The 20,245-nt window shown below is 40.6% G+C and overlaps 2 protein-coding genes across 4 annotated transcripts; both read right to left on the bottom strand.

Annotated features, from left to right (window-relative positions):
* Positions 1-1,379: 1,379 nt before the first annotated feature.
* Positions 1,380-9,610, bottom strand: slc35d2 (solute carrier family 35 member D2). Of its 3 annotated transcripts, none has more exons than XM_023979498.2 (13): positions 9,255-9,610; positions 8,284-9,200; positions 4,826-4,859; positions 4,549-4,635; positions 4,311-4,378; positions 4,005-4,076; positions 3,824-3,892; positions 3,566-3,668; positions 2,907-2,999; positions 2,727-2,794; positions 2,300-2,378; positions 1,975-2,057; positions 1,380-1,863 (listed from the first exon to the last, which is right to left on the bottom strand). In XM_023979498.2, exons 2-13 carry the CDS (start codon positions 8,439-8,441, stop codon positions 1,716-1,718), a joined length of 1,062 nt encoding a protein of 353 aa, XP_023835266.1. In that variant the 5' UTR covers positions 8,442-9,200; positions 9,255-9,610; the 3' UTR covers positions 1,380-1,715. The 3 variants fall into 3 exon arrangements, with proteins under 3 accessions (XP_023835266.1, XP_070293034.1, XP_070293035.1); XM_070436933.1 differs by adding an exon at positions 6,497-6,556 and having other exon boundaries at positions 8,284-9,609; XM_070436934.1 differs by adding an exon at positions 6,437-6,556 and having other exon boundaries at positions 8,284-9,609.
* A 2,990-nt stretch (positions 9,611-12,600) lies between these two features.
* On the bottom strand, positions 12,601-16,039 carry ccl27a (chemokine (C-C motif) ligand 27a). The gene is made up of 3 exons (XM_023979048.2): positions 15,956-16,039; positions 12,981-13,098; positions 12,601-12,789 (listed from the first exon to the last, which is right to left on the bottom strand). The coding sequence occupies exons 1-3, from the start codon at positions 16,017-16,019 to the stop codon at positions 12,690-12,692; spliced, it is 282 nt and encodes a 93-aa protein (XP_023834816.1). The 5' UTR covers positions 16,020-16,039; the 3' UTR covers positions 12,601-12,689.
* Between the last annotated feature and the right edge of the window lie 4,206 nt (positions 16,040-20,245).

Here is a 20,245-nt window from a genome sequence, read left to right on the forward strand (position 1 = left end):
GACAGTTTCATTCCTTCTAGTTTATTGCTATGTTAATGGTTGGTAAGAGCTTCATCATCACTACACTGCAGTTCAGTTGTCCTTGAACATACAGCATGTCTCTCAGTACACACATTGGTTTAAGAGTTGCTTAGTAACCACTAGTGGCCATTGCTATTTACACATGTACTATTATGTATGTACAGTGGGGCAAAAAAGTATTTAGTCAGCCACCAATTGTGCAAGTTCTCCCACTTAAAAAGATGAGAGGCCTGTAATTTTCATCATAGGTACACTTCAACTATGACAGACAAAATGAGAAAAAAAATCCAGAAAATCACATTGTAGGATTTTTAATGAATTTATTTGCAAATTATGGTGGAAAATAAGTATTTGGTCACCTACAAACAAGCAAGATTTCTGGCTCTCACAGACCTGTAACTTCTTCTTTAAGAGGCTCCTCTGTCCTCCACTCGTTACCTGTATTAATGGCACCTGTTTGAACTTGTTATCAGTATAAAAGACACCTGTCCACAACCTCAAACAGTCACACTCCAAACTCCACTATGGCCAAGACCAAAGAGCTGTCAAAGGACACCAGAAACAAAATTGTAGACGTGCACCAGGCTGGGAAGACTGAATCTGCAATAGGTAAGCAGCTTGGTTTGAAGAAATCAACTGAGGGAGCAATTATTAGCAAATGGAAGACATACAAGACCACTGATAATCTCCCTCGATTTGGGGCTCCACGCAAGATCTCACCCCGTGGGGTCAAAATGATCACAAGAACGGTGAGCAAAAATCCCAGAACCACACGGGGGGACCTCTCTTATACACATCTAGATGTGTATAAGAGACAGGCAAGGGCATTGAAGATGAAACGTGGCTGGGTCTTTCAGCATGACAATGATCCCAAACACACCGCCCGGGCAACGAAGGAGTGGCTTCGTAAGAAGCATTTCAAGGTCCTGGAGTGGCCTAGCCAGTCTCCAGATCTCAACCCCATAGAAAATCTTTGGAGGGAGTTGAAAGTCCGTGTTGCCCAGCAACAGCCCCAAAACATCACTGCTCTAGAGGAGATCTGCATGGAGGAATGGGCCAAAATACCAGCAACAGTGTGTGAAAACCTTGTGAAGACTTACAGAAAACGTTTGACCTCTGTCATTGCCAACAAAGGGTATATAACAAAGTATTGAGATAAACTTTTGTTATTGACCAAATACTTATTTTCCACCATAATTTGCAAATAAATTCATTAAAAATCCTACAATGTGATTTTCTGGATTTTTTCTTCTCATTTTGTCCGTCATAGTTGAAGTGTACCTATGATGAAAATTACAGGCCTCTCATCTTTAAGTGGGAGAACTTGCACAATTGGTGGAAGACTAAATACTTTCCCCCCCCACTGTATATATAGTATAACAACACTTGTCTTGACAACACAATTAAAATTACAGATTTGAACTTGCAACACAAATAATAAACATTGTCAAAAGTATGATCATCATTTTTCATAAAGATACATTAAAACATACAAAAWGTAAGAACGTCTGCTCCAATATGGATCAGTTACAAAGGGGAGTGCTGACAGTACAGAKAAATAAACTATGGCATCATGACCAGTTGTATCGCAGGCGTATTCACTTAGAAATTGTGTTCACACAGAGCTCCCTTGAAAAAGAGGCCTTGGTCCCAATGGGACTCCCTGATAAAATAAAAGGTTAAATAAAGATAACTTATTTTACAAGGAGTCGGTCTGTGGAATCTTCCATAWTGGGAATCTTCAGCTGATCCTGGTTTTTCTGGATTCTGCTTCCATTGCATTGGGATGGTTTGCTGCTGCTGTGGAACGTCAGGTAGGAATACACAAGTCCCCCTGATATACTGACGAGAAGAGACAACTATAGAGTTGGATATTGGCAAAACCTAAAACAGAATGGCATAGCAACAGGTTTCTTGTGCTAATGTGTATATAATACATTCATCCATTCTTACCAAATATTCAAGCCCAGGAAGTTTGTCCATGAAAACAGGTAATCTCCACCTAAAAACATACCGATGTAGGCCACCGCAACATTCTGAGGAAAACAATTGATACACTATATAGTTGACTTGACATGATATTCATGGGTATGTGGACTCATGAGAAGGAAATGATCAGAATACGATTCACCACAGGCATTCGCATCAGGGTTGCATTTGAAAACACGTTTTTCCCCTTTTGTGCTCACTGACCCCAAACCAGCTGTGTCAATATAACCCCAAATGTTAGGAACAAACATATTGACCCACATGTTACTGGTCCAGTTGTTCTTCTTACCTTAATTGCTCCCACCACTGTGGTGGTGAGTGCTGAGTTGTAGTGGCTACACAGCACTATTGAATACATCAGCACAAACCTGAAACAGAGAGAAGCACAATATCTTCTTATTAATAAGGCCATCACCACCCTCTACTGGGGGTCTATTTAATGTTTTGATATGTCCTGAGAATTGTTAGAGGAAGTTGTGTCGGCAACAATGGAGCCCAATGGGACCACGCCAAGGCTAAGGTGGGGCGTGTCTCAGTGTTCTGCTCTGCCTCCGGTTGGTAAGGAAGTATATCCTCATTCAGTCTACACTTCATTGCTCTTACAATGTTGAACATCAACATACTAAACTGCCTAGTTTAGGTGGAACAATGCCCCTTAACAGCCATAGAGAAAGGGATATGCTGCCAGTTTCTCTTCCAGTAATGTGTACACTCACCCCATGATGCAAGACATAAGGAAGCAAGAAACAAAGGGGGTGTTCAACCAGTGTTCATATGTAATGGCCTGTCAACACAAAACCACACACACAGGCAAGGTCAGACAGACAGGGATTAGCTGATCATAGATCTGTGCCTAAAATTAATGTATATCCTGAGAAAAAGGGAAATGCGTTTACCTTGTGTAAATCCCCAGTGAATGCACTCGCCAAAAGAGTTGGAAGGAAAATGATGAATGCATTGTAAAATAAGATCCCATATTTTCCAAGACCCTTTAAAAAAAAATAGAAAATGAAATTGTACGTGAGTCAGTATTACACAAAACAGTTAGCTATTCAACTTGTCAACTATAAGAGGAGAGTGTTGCTGGAGCMTAAAGGTAAAATGATCCACCATGTTAGGCATACTGCACTGTTTACTTTACCGGTGTGCGTCCTAACAAATGAATCAACGTCACTTAACCTGGCCATAATTAGGTCATTATCATGCAAATTCAGACCCTACACAAACACAATGCAACCAGTAGAGCTCAGGTCAGCAATACCTCACCTCCTCACCTTTCCTCACATGGCTGGAATGTAAACATACATGATGCCTGGATTCATCCAACCTGCCTTAGAAAGATGTATGCAGTCTCCTGTGTCTGTTTAAGAATATCTTCATCTGAAAACTGGAAGTATCTACCTGTAAAGAGAATCTAGTATCAGGTGCTTGGTATTTTTAAAAGTATCCAGGACCAATCTGGGATTTTATTAGAAAAAATWAAATAAAACAAGTTTACGTGCTCAAATCAATGTGTTATCTCTTATTATTACAATGTGGCAAGAATGTGTCCTACCTCAGTTCCCAGTTTCTTCTTGGTGTACACACCACTGGCAGCAGTGAAGACATCATTAAGCAGAATGAATGTGTAGCCCTCGGCATCAAAGGCCAAGTCAGAGCTATGGGAGAAAATAAAGGGAACATTTTATTCATAATGGTAATGAAGACTTCCTTCAAAGTACCTTTGATCTTTTCAGAAGTAGTATCAAGCAGAGAAGAGTAGCTCATTCAACAGGAATTTGTTAACAGGGTGAAAATTTGAGTTGCAACTTACCTTGCAGCCACCAATGCTCCAAAAACGATGGCCAAAACACTGTAGATCAGACGATTAGGGATTTTTTTTCTGGAGAGGATATTGAAATTCACATGTTAATACTATAAAGCTGAACTGTAAAAAAGAAATTAGCAGTTATGATGACAATAAAATATACAGATGTGAAAAAATGGCCACAAACTTCAATATCCTTGCTTCCATGATCATTGTCATCAATATGGTGAACTTCCTTAAGACTGTGAACATGGGTAAACTGTAAAGGATTAAATTGATCAATCACATTTGTCTGCTTTTTATAAATGCATTTGTCAGAGTGCTTGGCAACACTGGTCTAAGTCCCTATGAGTAGAGGTTGGTGTTTAAGTTGTGCATACTGTAATAGAGATGATATCTGAAACTAATGCATTAAGTTTCACTCATGTGTGAAATCATATGTGAAAAAAATGATATGACAAATTGTGACATACATTCTTAGACTACATTGTACCTTAACTTCTTTGTACCCGCCAGTCCTGTTATGTGGTTTCCAACATACAGCAGAGGTAGAGGGAAGATCTGTATTGCAATAATTAATTTAATTAATGAATTCAAGATGTTATATTGATGGCAAACTGCAAAAATACATCTTGGAACATCTTACCTTTTGTTGTATGCATCTGTGACGGACAGYCATAGGATTGAAACAAGAATATAACAAACTTACTGCACTTAATAAAAACACTTACTTTGATGAAAATGCTTCTGTCAAAGTCTTGAAAGTGAACTGTTTGGTTAATTTTCGCAGCATAGAGAATGATGATTGTAGTGGCCATCTGGAAAAAGGGGGAAATCAAGAGAGGGTTCGATATTTATGAGAAGATGGCAATTTTGCGTTACTGACATTGAATCAGATATTTTTTCCATCAACAATTTGGTTTGTTGGTTATGATGATATGAAGGTAATCTGAGGGTATATCTGTTGTGCAACTTCTACCTCAAGATTCCTGAATTGAGGAATATTACCTGTCCAATTCCTAGAAACATGTACGAGGGAAATCTAAGAGAGAGAAAAGAGATGTTATTGGTCAATCAAGAAGACGTTTTAATAAACTGTAACAACCCCATAACAACTGGCTGCCTGTTGGAGCTTCAAGTTCAGTGTTGCCTGGGGAAGTAGGTATACTCTAATTTTGCTAAAATATCCCAAATGGCCAACCCGGCGAAGGAACGGCACCCTATGTGAAAAAAATGATATGACAAATTGTGACATACATTCTTAATAACCTAAAAAGATCAGATATCTTTGCTTCCATATTGGTCTTGGTAGGCTAAATGTAGGCATATTATTGAAACAGATCAATGGACACTCAACTGAGACAGAAATTCACAGGTTTCTGATTTCCCCCATTCTTTTCAGGTTATTTTCAATCTGTCACACTTTTTTAATAGAAAAACAACAAAATTGGATGTTCTAAGTCCACAACAATGCTTAGATCACATCAGCAGACCACTTTTGAGGTCAAGGAAAAATCTAAGAAATTTAGATTTGAGTGTAGTTACCCTTTAATTCTAGCACTGCTCGTTTGGTTAGTGGTGTTTCTGTAGCACACATGAGATAGAGTTTGCTAAACAAATGGCCACTGGATTGGTGCAAATAATCATATSYTTCTGCCAGGTAGGCATAGGCTACTTTGTAGCTATACTGAACAAAAATATAAAACGCAACATGTAAAGTGTTGGTCTCATGTTTCATGGGGTGGGTATAATTTGTGTAACRCTRCAACAGGAATCTGTTGCAAAAACGTTGTAAAATAACAAGGTTGCCAACAAACAACGCATACAAAGTTGTATAGTGGCATAATAAGACACAGGGTAAGGAGTGGGCTATTTCATTAAGTTTTTCACTCCCATCGTTTATTCCGAAAAATGTCTGTCCTCACTCTGGTAGCCTATGGACAAACATTAAGAATAAGCTACGTGGTGAGTTGATACCTACTTTGTGTACGTTGTTTGTTGGCAACCTTGTACTTTACYAAGTTTTTGGAACAGATTCCTGTTGGAACGTTACACAAATTATACCCARCCTGTTTRATGAGCTGAAATAAAATATCCCGGAAATTTTCCATACGCACATAAAGCTGATTTCTCTRAAATTTTGTCAACAAATTTGTTTACATCCCTGTTAGTGAGCATTTCTCAWTTACAAAGATAATCCATCCACCTGACAGGTGTGGCATAACAAGAAGCTGAWTAAACAGCATGATCATCACACAGGTGCACCTTGTTCTGGGAAKAATAAAAGGACACTAAAATGGGACAATGCCACAGATGTCTCAAATTTTGAGGGAGTGTGTAATTGGCATGCTGACTGCAGGAATGTCCACCAGAGCTGTTGCCAGAGACTTGAATGTTCTACAACAGCCTCCAACGTCGTTTTAGAGAACTTGGCAGTACGTCCAGCCGGCCTCCAACCGCAGACCACGTGTAACCACACCAGCCCAGGACCTGCATATCCTGCTGGAGACTGAGACCAGCCACCCAGACAGCTGATGAAACAGAGTTTGCACAACCAAAGAATTTCTGCACAAACTATCAAAAACCGTCTCAGGGAAGCTGTATGCTCGTTGTTCTCACCAGGGTATTGCATTGACTGCAGTTCGGCGTCGTAACCAACTTCAGTGGATAAATGCTCACCTTCGATGGCCACTGGCACGCTGGAGAAGTGTGCTCTTCACGGATGAATCCTGGTTTCAACTGTACCGGGCAGATGGTAAACGTAGTYTGGGTGAGCGGTTTGCTGATGTCAACGTTGTGAATACAGTGCCCGATGGTGGCGATAYGGTTATGGTATGGGCAGGCATAAGCTACAGAGAACGGACACAATTACATTTTATAGATGGCAATTTGAATACACAGAGATACTGTGATGAGATCCTGAGGCCCATTGTTGTGCCATTCATCCGCTGCCATCACCTCATGTTTCAGCATGATAACGCACTGCCTCATGTCGCAAGGATCTGTACACAATTCCTGGAAGCTGAAAATGTCCCAGTTCTCGCATGGCCTGCATACTCACCAGACAGGTCACCCATTGAGAACTTTTGGGATGCTCTGGAGCGACGTGTACGACAGTGTGTTCCAGTTCCCGCCAATATCTAGCAACTTCGCACAGCTATTAAATAGGAGTGGAACAACATTCCACAGGCCACAWTCAACAGCCTGATCAACTCTATGTGAAGGAGATGTGCAATCAACAGCCTGATCAACTCTATGTGAAGGAGATGTGCAATCAACAGCCTGATCAACTCCATGTGAAAGAGATGTGTAATCAACAGCAGGAGATATGTAATCGACAGCCAGATCAACTCTATGTGAAGGAGATGTTTAATCAACAGCCAGATCAACTCTATGTGAAGGAGATGTTTAATCAACAGCCTGATCAACTCTATGTGAAGGAGATGTTTAATCAACAGCCTGATCAACTCTATGTGAAGGAGATGTTTAATCAACAGCCTGGTCAATGTCTCGCTGCATGAGGCTAATGGTCAAACCAGAAACTTTCTAGTTTTCTGGTCCACTACACTACCTTTTTTAAAGGTATCTGTGACCAARAGATGCATATCTGTATTCACAGTCATGTCTTACCTTGCTTCAAAGTAGCCTATAGCCAAAAATCCTACAATAGAAACGTGGAGGCAATTATTTTATAGACTTCCTCATGTGCTCTACTGTTTTATTAGCTTTCTAATTTCTTTCATTGTCTAGCAGGCAAAGGAATTATCTTAGTGATATTACCAACCCATGATAGCTGTTGTTTCTTTATTTCACCCCTCTTTCTAAATTTCTAATGGATATTTCCAACTCTGTTGGAAAAGCGGTACGCTTTTAGAACGGTGTTTTCCAGCCAATTGCATTTTGGAACATTTGCACGAAGGCCTACCGCTGTGTGCACATTGGAACACTTAAAATGTTAAGGAATAATAGTTTATCAACAATTTAAGCTAAACATTCTGATCTGTTCCTTCAGCCTTATTAATTGATACGGTGTATACCTCCACTATCCACTACACTACTTTGATACGCATGGTGAGGATTAAGACGTGGAATATAGGCAATGGCCACAAAAAAAGTGGTTATACGGCGTATACCCAACCACTGCTCCAGTTGCTATGCTCATGCCGCGTTAAAAAACCCATGGGAACTCGGMAATATCCGAGTTACCACTACATGCGTTCAAGACCACTGGGAACTAGGGGGGAAAAAGGTCCGAATGCAAAAAAAAGATTTGAACGGTCATCCAACTCGMAATTCCAAGTCGGGAACTCGGGCCTCTTTCTAGAGTTCCGACCTAAAGATCACTTACGTCATGATTTACCCTCGATTGTTTTCGAGTTCCCAGTTGTCGTGAAAGCACCACTTGCAAAGGATTTCTGGCGAGTAACCTCTGCACAGTAAGTACTGCAGTGACGAAACGATCTTACCTGTAGTTTGTGAGAATRGTTTTGTTAACAACAATGATCAAGAATGAACTGACGGCGTAAAACGCAGCAGAGAGAAACTTCAACAGTCCGGAATGTTCGGCTTCTGGCAAGTTAGCTGAGGTCGACATTACTTCAAGAATAGTTGTAATCGTCAACATGTGAAATGATCTCCGCTTCTTTCACTTTGGCTTTGTCACGATCGTGTGGAGGAAGTGTTATTAGACTGGGCGGGGATTGTTCAAACAGGCAGCGATTATTTATTTTATTTGTTTTAGTTTTATTGTCACATACACCGGATAGTTGCAGTGAAAAAGTGTTATGAAGGAAATGTGTACAATTACATAATTCTGGAAGATTATAAGCAATAGGCCTATCTTCACTTTTACTTTTTGCATAGAAGGGAGGAGAAATACATCTAGTACCAAATAGACGTAATGTCATTTTGCTGAATCATATGGGCTGCTGCATGATCGTTCACAATTATTTTCCAGTTATGGTCWACTTCTAGGCTATAATATAGACCTAATCTTTTGTTTGTAGAATGACATGGCATTTGAATTGCTCCTGTAGGTCGCTCTGCTAAATTACCAAAATGTAAGTCCATTAGAGGACGCCATTGTGGAATTTGTTTGAAAAAAAATTCAGCCAGTGCAAACTTGCACCTTTCTTTTTYATCAAACGTGATCTGGTCCCAGGCTAGATCAAACTGTCTATTCAGCTGCGTATCTGTGTATATGTTTGTTTGTCTGTCTTCAGTCCACACAGGTCACATTCTCCCTGCTGGAAGTCACTGCTCTTGGAGCCAAATGGAAACTTAGTGAATGTAACTGGATAATACAATTAGAACAGTTCCTCATATGTGTACTTGGCTGCTTTTATGACAAAATATAGAAACGTTTCACTGAGTCCATTTTATTCTACACAGGTTTGTAGGCAGGCGATAAGAGAGCTGAGCCGAAGCTCAGTTTTACTCTGCTCAGTGGCTCTTCTCTCCCTCTGTTTCCTCTCTCTCCACTTAATCCTTCTCCGCTTCTTTCTCTGTCTCCGCTTCTTCTTTCTCCGCTTCTTTCTCTTTCTTCGCTTCTTCTTTCTCCGCTTCTTTCTCTTTCTTCGCTTCTTTGTCTGTCTCCGCTTCCTCCTTCCGCTTCTTTCTCGGTCTCCGCTTCCTCCCTCTCCGCTTCCTTTGTCTCCGCTTCTTCTTTCTCCGCTTCCTCTTTCTTCGCTTCCTCCCTCTCCGCTTCTMTCTCTGTCTCCGCTTCTTCTTTCTCCGCTTCCTCTTTCTCCGCTTTCTCCCTCTCTGCTTCTTTCTCTTTCTTCGCTTCCTCCTTCTCCGCTTCCTCCTTCTCCAGCCTCACAGACTTCAGCACATCTCTCTCCTTGGAAGACAGGATGTAATACCAAGTAGGCATCACACAGTCTATATAGTGGCTTCCTCTCCTATCCTTCTAGACTGGTGTGAAACATGTACATTTTAGTCAGTAAGCAAACGCTCTTATCCAAAGCAATTCATTAATTTTAAGATAGATACAAAGGTATGTGGGCACCTGCTCGTCGAATATCTCATTCCAAAATCATGGGCATTATTATGGAGTTGGTCCCCCCTTTGCTGCTATAAGTCTCCATTCTTCTGGGAAGGCTTTCCATAAGATAATGGAACATTGCTGTGGGGATTTGCTTCCATTCACCCACAAGAGTATTAGTGAGGTCGGGTATTGATATTGGGTGATTAGGCATGGCTCGCAGTCAGCATTKCAATTCATCCCAAAGYTGTTCGATGGGGTTGAGGTTAGGTCTCTGTGCAGGCAAGTTCTTCCACACCGATCTCAACAAACCATTTCTGTGTGAACCTCATTTTGTGCACAGGGGCATTTTCATCCTGAAACAGGAAAGGGCCTTCCCATAAACTGTTGCCACAAAGTTGGAAGCACAGAATTGTCTAGAATGTCATTCTATAATGTAGCGTTAAGATTTTCCTTCACTGGGCCCAAACCATGAAAAACAGTCCTAGACTATTATTCCTCCTCCACCAAACTTTACAGTTGGCAATATGCATTTGGGCAGGTAGCGTTCTCCTGGCATCTGCTAAACCCAGATTCGTCCGTCGGACTGCCAGATGGTGAATAGGGATTCATCACTCCAGAGAATGCGTTTCCACTGCTCCAGAGTCCAATGGCGGRGAGCTTTACACCACTTTAGCCGATACTTGGCATTGAGCATGGGGATCTTAGGATAATTTGTAAAAGTGTAATATAGCCTACACCATCACAATAAATCCTTTATTTATTTTAGACAGGTCGAAAGAAACATGATATGAAAAAAATGTAGTCTATTTCAGAAGAACAGAATAGCATTCTCTGCTTTGTCCTTATGTTAGGCCCTGATCTGGCTATTCCACATGGCTGTGGGCTACACTAGTTCATTTAGCAGACAATATTTGCTTAGAATTCCGGCATTATTTTATATTATTTTATAGTATGAAGAATACAATTGAACAAAACTGAATAAAATAGAAAGGATATTTTCTCCAAATGATTTGAGGGAGTGTGCACATGTGGCTATTATGTGTTGAGCGGTTAACAAAGAAACAGGAACTCCTACATGCTTAATTTAGAGTTATTTTTGTAACTTTAGTTGTGATACAAATTTTGGGCTATATGTTTTGATTTTAATACATTCTAAGGCTGCATGATGCGACTCTAATGATGATTTGAAAAAAGTTGCATGAAAAGCATGAGCACTGCTTTGTTTTTTTGCGCAGGCTATACACACTTCATCATTCTCTCTTTCTCACAGGCTACAAGTGAAGACAGACACATCGGGGACGCAGCTGCGTGCGTCCTTGTCCAATTCCAAGGTGTATATTGAAGATGTTGGAAGAACTGTCCACATATACTTTTTGTCAGCCAACAAGATGAGTAGGCCTAACGAACAGCAAAAGCACTAGCATATGTCAATCTACTACCCCCCCAAAGTACAAAAGTTGACCTATTCTGTGCGTGAAATAAATATTCCAAACATAGTCCGGGACAGTTGTGGGATGCGATAGATCCCAAWTTAATACAACCACTAGCATAAAAAAKCTGTTTTATGCAATCAGCCTGTCGCAACAGATGAGAACGTTTAGTTAAAATGTTGATAAACTATTAGGCTATTTCTTAACATTATGAGCTCCGCAATGCACACACGGCAGTAGGCTATAAGCGCGAATGTTCCATTAGCACCATTTTCAAAAGTGACCACAAATGCAATTATGCATGTAATGGTTTTAATTATAAAAGTGCATTTCTATGGTGAAAATGATCTTCCCCACACTTGAAACTCGGGCGCAGGCCCTACATCCATTGTAAAGTGGATTAATGTGGTTCCTTTTAAGAAGTTATTTGGCCACTTTAGTTGTGATACAAACCTTATCAAAGCATATAGGCCTATGGGCTAGGCTACATGAGGTGTGCTGCTATGATTAGAAAAAGTTGCAAAAAAAACATGCACTGTTTGCCTTAAGCTGGGCATCATTCACAAGAGATAATATATAATTCACAAGAGATAGGGTAATATTGTCACCCATCACACTATTCTTGATTTAATCTTGCCTTTACAAGATAATATAATATATTAAATAATATATGTGTGAAATTTGTTTTGATTTAAATTGGACCATTATCATGCGCCTGTCTCGAAAGAGGGGCAGCGGGGGGAAAAATACATGTKATTTATGCACTTAAATAGCGAATGGAGGACACTTTTCCCATGGTCCATTTTCATGCCAGTCAGGTAGGCTATACTCTTGTTTTAAAGAGAAGCAATGTGCTTAATATTAGGAAGGCTGAGAAATAAATATAGTAGGCCTAGCCTATAGTAAGCTGATGGGAGCCTCCTCTTTTTAATAGAGGCCACCATTCTGTTTTCTCACACAATTTCATAGCCTATAGAAATGTTGTGCAACATGAGCTCATTCCAGCACTAACACACCACCTATTCAACTAATCATCAATAACCTCAAGTAGCAGAATCAGTTGTGTTTGTGCAGGGCTGGGGGAAAAAGCCTGTATACCTCTTTGGAATGAGGGTTGGTGACCACAGTGATAGCATTTTAATATCTCGCAGCTTATGAGAATATCAACAACACAAGAATGTTTCATATATCACAGACCAGCCTTGAGTATATTACACAAAATATTTGATGTGTACTTTTTATTACATAGGAAACAATTTCATGAATGACATTGATCAGTTGATGGATTACAAGTAGCTTTAAGCACACATGCCCCACAGGTTTCTGCCTAACACACATACATACTAATGCAATTAAGAAACCCCTCCAGAACACTTCATAATAAACAAGGAAAAAGTATAAAAATACATTAGAGTCAAGCTGCCGCACATTAACGAGTTCCCTCCACAGAGCACTAAGGCTTCTTCTGCCTTTTCTGCCCTATCCTCTGGAGCCTCTTCAGCTTCCTCTTTAACTTGGGGTGGGCACAGAGCTTCTTCCCCTTCACATGCAGTCTGTGGACATGGAGGATAAGACCATCATTGTCTCAGGTCACRGTCTGAAGCAGAATGCCTTTAGCATAATTGAATCTTTAACGTAAATCATATCAGACATACTAGTATGTCACAACTACACCTTCCTGTACAGTATGACAGTTTAAATGATTGTAACGATAGTACTCCAGACAGTATTGTGTTGAACTCACATCAGTGCGTTGATCTCACAGACACCATTGCTCAACTGCATCTCTGCTCTCTCTACCTTCCTCAGCAGATTGGTGGGAATGTCCATAGATGTCTTCACGCAGCACTTAGGAATGCCACCTGCAATGTTTACCATCAGTTGTAAGAGTTGCAGTATAATGGCCTTAGTGATGGTAGTGGTAATTGCAGTAGAGGAAGTTGTAATAGTGGCTTCAGTAGGCATGGTAATAAAATAGTAGTAGTAGTAATAAAGTAGTAGTAACAGTTGTAGTGGTACAGGTGGTAGTGTTCTTTCAGAGAACAAAGAGTTGGAGAGGTAGCCAGTGCTTGACTTGGGCAGAAGCTCACCGGAGCTGAGTGCCGGCACCTCAAATTTTCTACTGCTTGAGCTCCTGTTCCTTTTATAGAATATTAGCTCAAAAGTATTGTGGAGCTCCTGCACCTAAACATAAACAGTACTGGCAACCTATTTCAGTCTATGTCAAGCACTGGAGGTAGCTGAAGAAGTACTTCTGGGAATTACACTCATGCATGTTCCTTAAAGTCAGGTGATCTGTGTTGTTTTAAACTGTGACTTTAGAATGACAGTAGAATGGCAGCCTAGTTGTTGCTGAATATCAACTGAAAGTCAGCAAGTCACAACAGATACAATCCACTAATTATAAGCCTGCATGTGCTACTAAATAAACAACTTTGAACAATACCAGTTAGGGGACATAACTGCCAATTATAGTTACTGCCAATTTTTATCTCTCTTTCTTTCTCTCTTTCAATGTCTCTTACGTGCATGCATGCATGAATACACACACACACACACTAGGGTTGAATGGTTGGAACCCGGTTACTGAGATTTACCGCCCAAAACCACTCCCTTTTCCRGGGATAAATAATTGTGAGAAACCGGTCAATTATAATAAATTATTTGTATGAAGAGCATGGCGTGAAATTGAACTCTTAAATTATATGCAATGTCTAAATTTGGCTTCTCTACGGCCTCTGCATGATGAATCGTCAACTCACAGGGTGGGGACAGACAGCCCATCTCAGATTGAAGCGCAGTTCACAATGTATGTTGATCTATCATCTCATCATGGTAACTTTCTTTCTTGTGACAGGTCGGCCTACTATTTCTGCAGCATAGTCTATAATATAAAGACCGAATGCGCCTCTAATTTACCCATCTCCATCTGTTTTTCGGTGGTCCCATTTATTTTTTAATTGGAAAGATTTGTATTTTTTTATTGCAGCTGCAATGTTTTAAAACAGCCTATCACTCAAATATCGTTGTTTTAAATTACTGCARATGCGAGCACTCTCTCGCAGTSTTCTCTCCATCAATTCCATTCAAATTGCATCCAAAATATATAATCCTGTTCTAGATTGATATATAGCCCTATATGTACTGTAGATGTCCTAGCCTACCTCTTTCAGGTAATTCATTCAATGCAGCATTAGCCTTCCATTTAGCTAATTAATGATGGGTTATGCATAATAAGCTCTAATTTATAGCCTCTGTCTCTTGCGCAATACACACACACCTTAAAAAACGCTCCTTAGCTCTTGGAGTCCCATGCAGTAAAAGCTAGACTAGAATAGCTTGCTGGACATTTTCTGTTGCATTTTTTATAATAGACTATTCGAAGAGGTACGCAAGATCTTGCTTGCTGAATATTAAATACAGCAGCCAATAGAAATCACGGGTAGTTTGGAAGAAGACCGAACACGCGATGGCGGTAGGCTATAGCAGTTATTTATTCAAACCCATAACTATTCAATCTTCGTGAAGAGAAGTGAAAGCCTTCTGCATCTAATTCTAGTCCTATAATATTCAAGCTTGTTAGAATGATGAAGATAAGGATAACAGAACGTGTTTCATTTAGCTGTTGAAAGCTAGGAAGGAATGAAGCAACAATAGAGAGAGAAAGAGGAGGTAGGCTAATAACATTAGGGGACATATTATGAAAGGTATATATGCGCCAGGCTACTAATTATACAAATAGGCCCTATTATATTTCAAAATGAAAATCAAATTCACTAGCCTATACTTGTAACTTTGTAGGACACGTGCTGCATCAGAATCCCATGTTCTCTCGCTGCTTTATTATGGTTGGAACAATGTTTTTTTTAAACATTTTATTTCACCTTTATTTAACCAGGTAGGCCACAAATTCTCATTTACGACTGCAACCTGTGCATAATTCCAGTCCATATAATACAGTATAATACAAAACAGTACAGTGATACAGTTCACACTAAAAAAGATTAGCCTACTGGAGCTAGTTTCATTTATTTACCCAAGATAGCATATAGCTAACTACATCTTTGGGCTTTTATGTTTTTCTGTCATGCGTAATGTGCAGTAGCCTATCGTATATGTGTTGGATATTGGCACAATCAAGACAGAGAGAGGCAGACAGGCAGAGTAGAGAGATTAATGTGATTTGAAAGAACCTGAACCAACTGTCAACTGGTTTAAACGATGACAGAGACGCAGGTGTGTTAGTTTAATTTGGAATAGGCTTTTATTTGCATAGTTACCATTGTAGCAGTACAACATTGCATTTTAAACAAATAGGAGAATGGCTAAATTAGGGACCCCCCAAAGTTTGCCTTTTGTTGCACACTGCACTGAGAGCTCATGTCTCATTTGCACACTGCACTGAGAGCTCATGTCTCATTTGCACACTGCACTCAGCTCTTGTCTCTCTACTCTCTGCTAAGCCCCAAAAGGTTGTGAACATTCATGGCAACTAGCTACTCATTGAGTCCTATGCAAAGGAGTGATGCATTGAATATGTGTGTAATAACTTAATTTTTCTGTTCATGACCAACCAGTAAAAGTCATTGATTACTATGCCACAGTTGTGATTTCTCAACTCTCAATACCTGTTTCTCAAGCAACTGCATAATGTTCTGATGATAGTAAATATCATATTGCATTTTCTATTACAGTGAGGCATTACACTCTCTTCCTTACCTTCAGTGGTCTTGATGGCCAGAGCACACAGAAAGAGAAGCAGCACCGGCACTCTAAGATCCATGGTGACAGTGGAAGTGAGAGATCAAGTGAAACTCATCAGAACTTATACTGCCCCACCCATCTCTCTGTGGGTTGTGGGTATTTGTCTGGCATGTTTTAACAGGTTACATTTTTACTGCATTTAATTTAATACAACAACCTAACAGCAGAGATCTGGAGCAGCCTGGTAACAACCAGGGTAAAAGTGGGGCAGGGCATACCAAACTAAAAGGGACCAGGGTAAAAGTGGGGCCGGGCATACCAAAATAAAAGGGACTATACAGTGAGTATAGTGAATATAAGGTCATTTAACGTTGAACTGTGTTGTCAACAGGCATTGATGTATCTCATATATTTTTCAGTATGGCTGTTGTTGTTCCATCACAAAGATAATGTCAATACCCACTGGTATTGAACTTGAACTTGCTAATAAATCTATTTGCTGATAAATTGAAGAGTTATATACGCCCACTCTATACTGTTTCCAGAAAGCCTCACATGGTAAAATTCCCCTATGGTGACATACAGTAGTTGATTGGTTTGGCTAAAAAAACATGCTCACTAACAGCAGTTATTAAAAACATAGATGATGTGTATTTAAAACTACAACAGACCTGACAAATCATCACAACACTGGTTTGACAAGCAGCGATCAGGCAATGTGAGTTTCTGTATGAGAGCGTCTCAAACTCAGCCAGGTCACCCGTGATACAAGTCAGTGGGTGCGTTCATAAATTCACTCTGGCCATCTCAAATCAAATTTTATTGGTCACATACACGTGTTAAGCAGATGTTATTGCGAGTGTAGCGAAATGCTTGTGCTTCTAGCTCCGACAGTACAGTAATATCTAACAGTTTCACAACATATACCCAAAATACACGTAAATCTAAGTAAGGAATGGATTAAGAATATATATATACATATGTCAGAGCTGCATTGGACTAAGATACAGTGGTATAGTGTACAGTASATGCATATGAGATGTGTGATGCAATATTTACACATACAATTAAAGTGACTAAGACACCATAGAATAGTATAGAGTACAGTTTACATATGAGATGAGTAATGCAAGATACGGAGACATTATTAAAGTGACTAGTATTTAATTTCCTTGAAGTGGCCAGTGATTCCTAATCTATGTCTATAGGCAGCAGCCTCTGATGTGCTGGAGATGGCTGTTTAACAGTCAGTGGTGTAGTATAGAATACAATACAGTATATACATATGAAATAGGGGATGCAATATGTAAACACAATTTAAAAGTGACTAAGATACCGTAGAATAGTGTGGAGTGCAGTTTATACACATGAGATGAATAATGCTAGATACGGAACGTTATTACAGTGGCTAGTGATCCATTTCTAAAAGTGGCCAGTGATTCCAAATCTTTGTCTATCGGCAGTGATGGCTGTTTAGCAGTCTGATGGCCTTGAGATAGAAGCTGTTTTTCAGTCTCTCGGGTCCCAGCTTTGATGCACCTGTACTGACCTCGCCTTCTGGATGATAGCGGGGTGAACAGGCAGTGGCTCGGGTGGTTGATGTCCTTAATGATCTTTTTGGCCTTCCTATGGCATCGGGTGCTGTAGGCGTCAAGGAGGGCGGGAAGTTTGCCCCCTGTAATGCGTTGGGCAGCGCGTTGGGCAGCGTGGGCCGCGTCGGTGGCACTGTATTATCCTCAAAGCGAGCGGTGTTCAGCCTGTTCTGAAGCAAGACGTCGGTGTCCGCAATGTGGCTGATTTTCCGTTTATAAACCGTGATTGTCTGTAGACCCTGCCACATGCGTCTCGTGTCTGAACTGTTGAACTGGGACTCAACTTTGTCCCTATACCAACGTTTAGCCTGCTTGATTGCTTTGCGGAGGGAATAACTACACTGTTTGTATTCTTCCATATTCCCAGTCTTCTTGCCCTGGTTAAATGCGGTGGTTTGCACTTTCAGTTTTGCTTGAATGCTCCCATCTATCCACAGTTTCTGGTTGGGGTATGTTTTAATAGTCACAGTGGATACAACATCTCCTATGCACTTCCTGATAAACTCATTCACTGTATCGGTATATGTGTCGATATTATTTTCTGAAGCTACTCTGAACATATCCCAGTTTGCGTGATCAAAACAACCTGGATTCCGAATGGTCAGACCAGCGTTGAATAGTCCTCACCACGGGTACTTCCTGTTTGAGATTCTGCCTATCGGAGGGGAGGAACAAGATGGAATCGTGGTCCTATTTGCTAAATGGAGGGCGGGGGAGGGCCTTATGCATTCTGAAAGGTAGTATAGCAATGGTCGAGGGTTTTAGCATCGCGAGTATATCAATCACTATGTTGCTAGAATTTTGGGAGCCTTTTCATCAAATTTTCTTTGTTAAAATCCCCAGCTACAATAAATGCAACCTCAGGATATGTGGTTTCCAGTTTGCATAAAGTCCAGTAAAGTTCTTTGAGGGCCGTCGTGGTATCCGCTTGGGGGGGATATAGACTGTCTTCTGTTTCTTCGAGGCGGTCTTCTGTTTCAGTAGGTAGTATGGTCGGCATTTGATTGTGAGATATTCTAGGGTCGGGTGAACAGAAGGACTTGAGTTCCTGTATGTTATCACAGTTACACCATAAGTCGTTAGTCATGAAACATAAAACATATACCTCCACATTTCTGCTGCCCGGAGAGATGTTTGTTCCTGTCGGTGCGATGTACTTAGAACCCAACTGGCTGTACAGAGTCAGACAGTATATCTCGAGAGAGCCATGTTTCTGTGAAGCAGAGTATGTTACAATCCCTGGTGTCTCTCTGAAAAGCAACTCTCGCCTTGAGCTCATCAATTTTATTCTCCAGCGATTGGATATGAGCAAGTAAAATAACCGGTAGCAATGGGTGGTGTGCACGCTTCCTAAGTCGGACCAGAAGACCGCCTCGAGTACCTCTTCTCCGCCAGCGTTGTTTTGGGTCAGCCTCTGAAATAAGTTAATTGCTTTGGGGAGAGCAAACAAAGGATCTGCTCTAGGGAAGTCGTAATCCTGGTCGTAATACTGGAAGTTCTGGTGAGTTACCGCCGCTCTAATATCCAATAGTTCTTCCCGGCTGTATGTAATGACACAAAACAATTCCTGAGCTAATTACGTTAAAAATAGTACATAAACAAACCAAATACTGCAGAGTTGCTTATTAAGAGCTAGTCAAGATGCTGCCATTTCCGTCGTCGCCATCATACCACTTATCTACTCCGATTTCAGAGCACTCTCGTCTGAGTGTGCCAGAGCGCAGAATAACTGATGAATTTACGAACGCTCAACACCTGTTGAAATATGACCAGCGTCAGTAAACGTTGGCAAAAAAATTAATAAAAAATGGTTGCCAGCAGAACAGTTACAGTCACCAGCACTCTAGATAACATGAAAACAGCCTAACCAGCTCTAGGGCGAGTAAAATGGTCAGAGTGAGGTTTTCTCTCATTTGTGTTTGGAAGTAGCTAGCAAGTTACCCAACGTTAGCCAGTTAGCTTGGGTGCTTGACTGCCCTTGTGAGGTCAGAACACTCGGATTTACCCTACACCTCGTCCAGAGTGTCCAGTGTGCGCGCTGAACACTCCTAGAACGAAACTCTCTGAATTTAGGAACTAACAATCTGACAACGCTCATAATTCACTAATGCCCAGAGCGCTCTGTGGCACTCCAGAGTGAATTTACGAACACACCCAGTATTCCACGTCCACCCATGTCTGAGGATGTCGGGAGATGACTTTGAAACCAGCCACTAGGGGCAACAGTGAGCACTGTTACCTCCAAGTAGGTTTCTGAAAGCATCTGTCTCTGATTCCAAAGGTTGTAGCCTAAGTTTGAATCCAGCGCTGGAAAGTTGTTTTTGAGATTTTTGTTTTAAAACCTATCGCAAACCTTAACCCTACCTTAACCATTCTGAGTTAATGCCTAACCTTAAGTTTTCGGAGTTAATGCCTAAACGTAACCTTAAACACGTCAAAATTTGATATTTGCAACAACTTAAAAAATGTATGTTTGCAACAACTTAAAAATGTGCATGAATGTCTAATTCTGAAGTGAGACTGTGAGAGCTAGTTGCTCGAACTACTATTGACTTGCATATGTTCCACGCCTTCTCACTCTCGCTCACCAAATCAAATCAAGTTTATTTTATATAGCCCTTCGTACATCAGCTAATATCTCGAAGTGCTGTACAGAAACCCAGCCTAAAACCCCAAACAGCAAGCAATGCAGGTGTAGAAGCACGGTGGCTAG

The sequence above is a fragment of the Salvelinus sp. IW2-2015 genome, linkage group LG33, assembly GCF_002910315.2.
Source record: "Salvelinus sp. IW2-2015 linkage group LG33, ASM291031v2, whole genome shotgun sequence".
NCBI lineage: Eukaryota > Metazoa > Chordata > Actinopteri > Salmoniformes > Salmonidae > Salvelinus > Salvelinus sp. IW2-2015.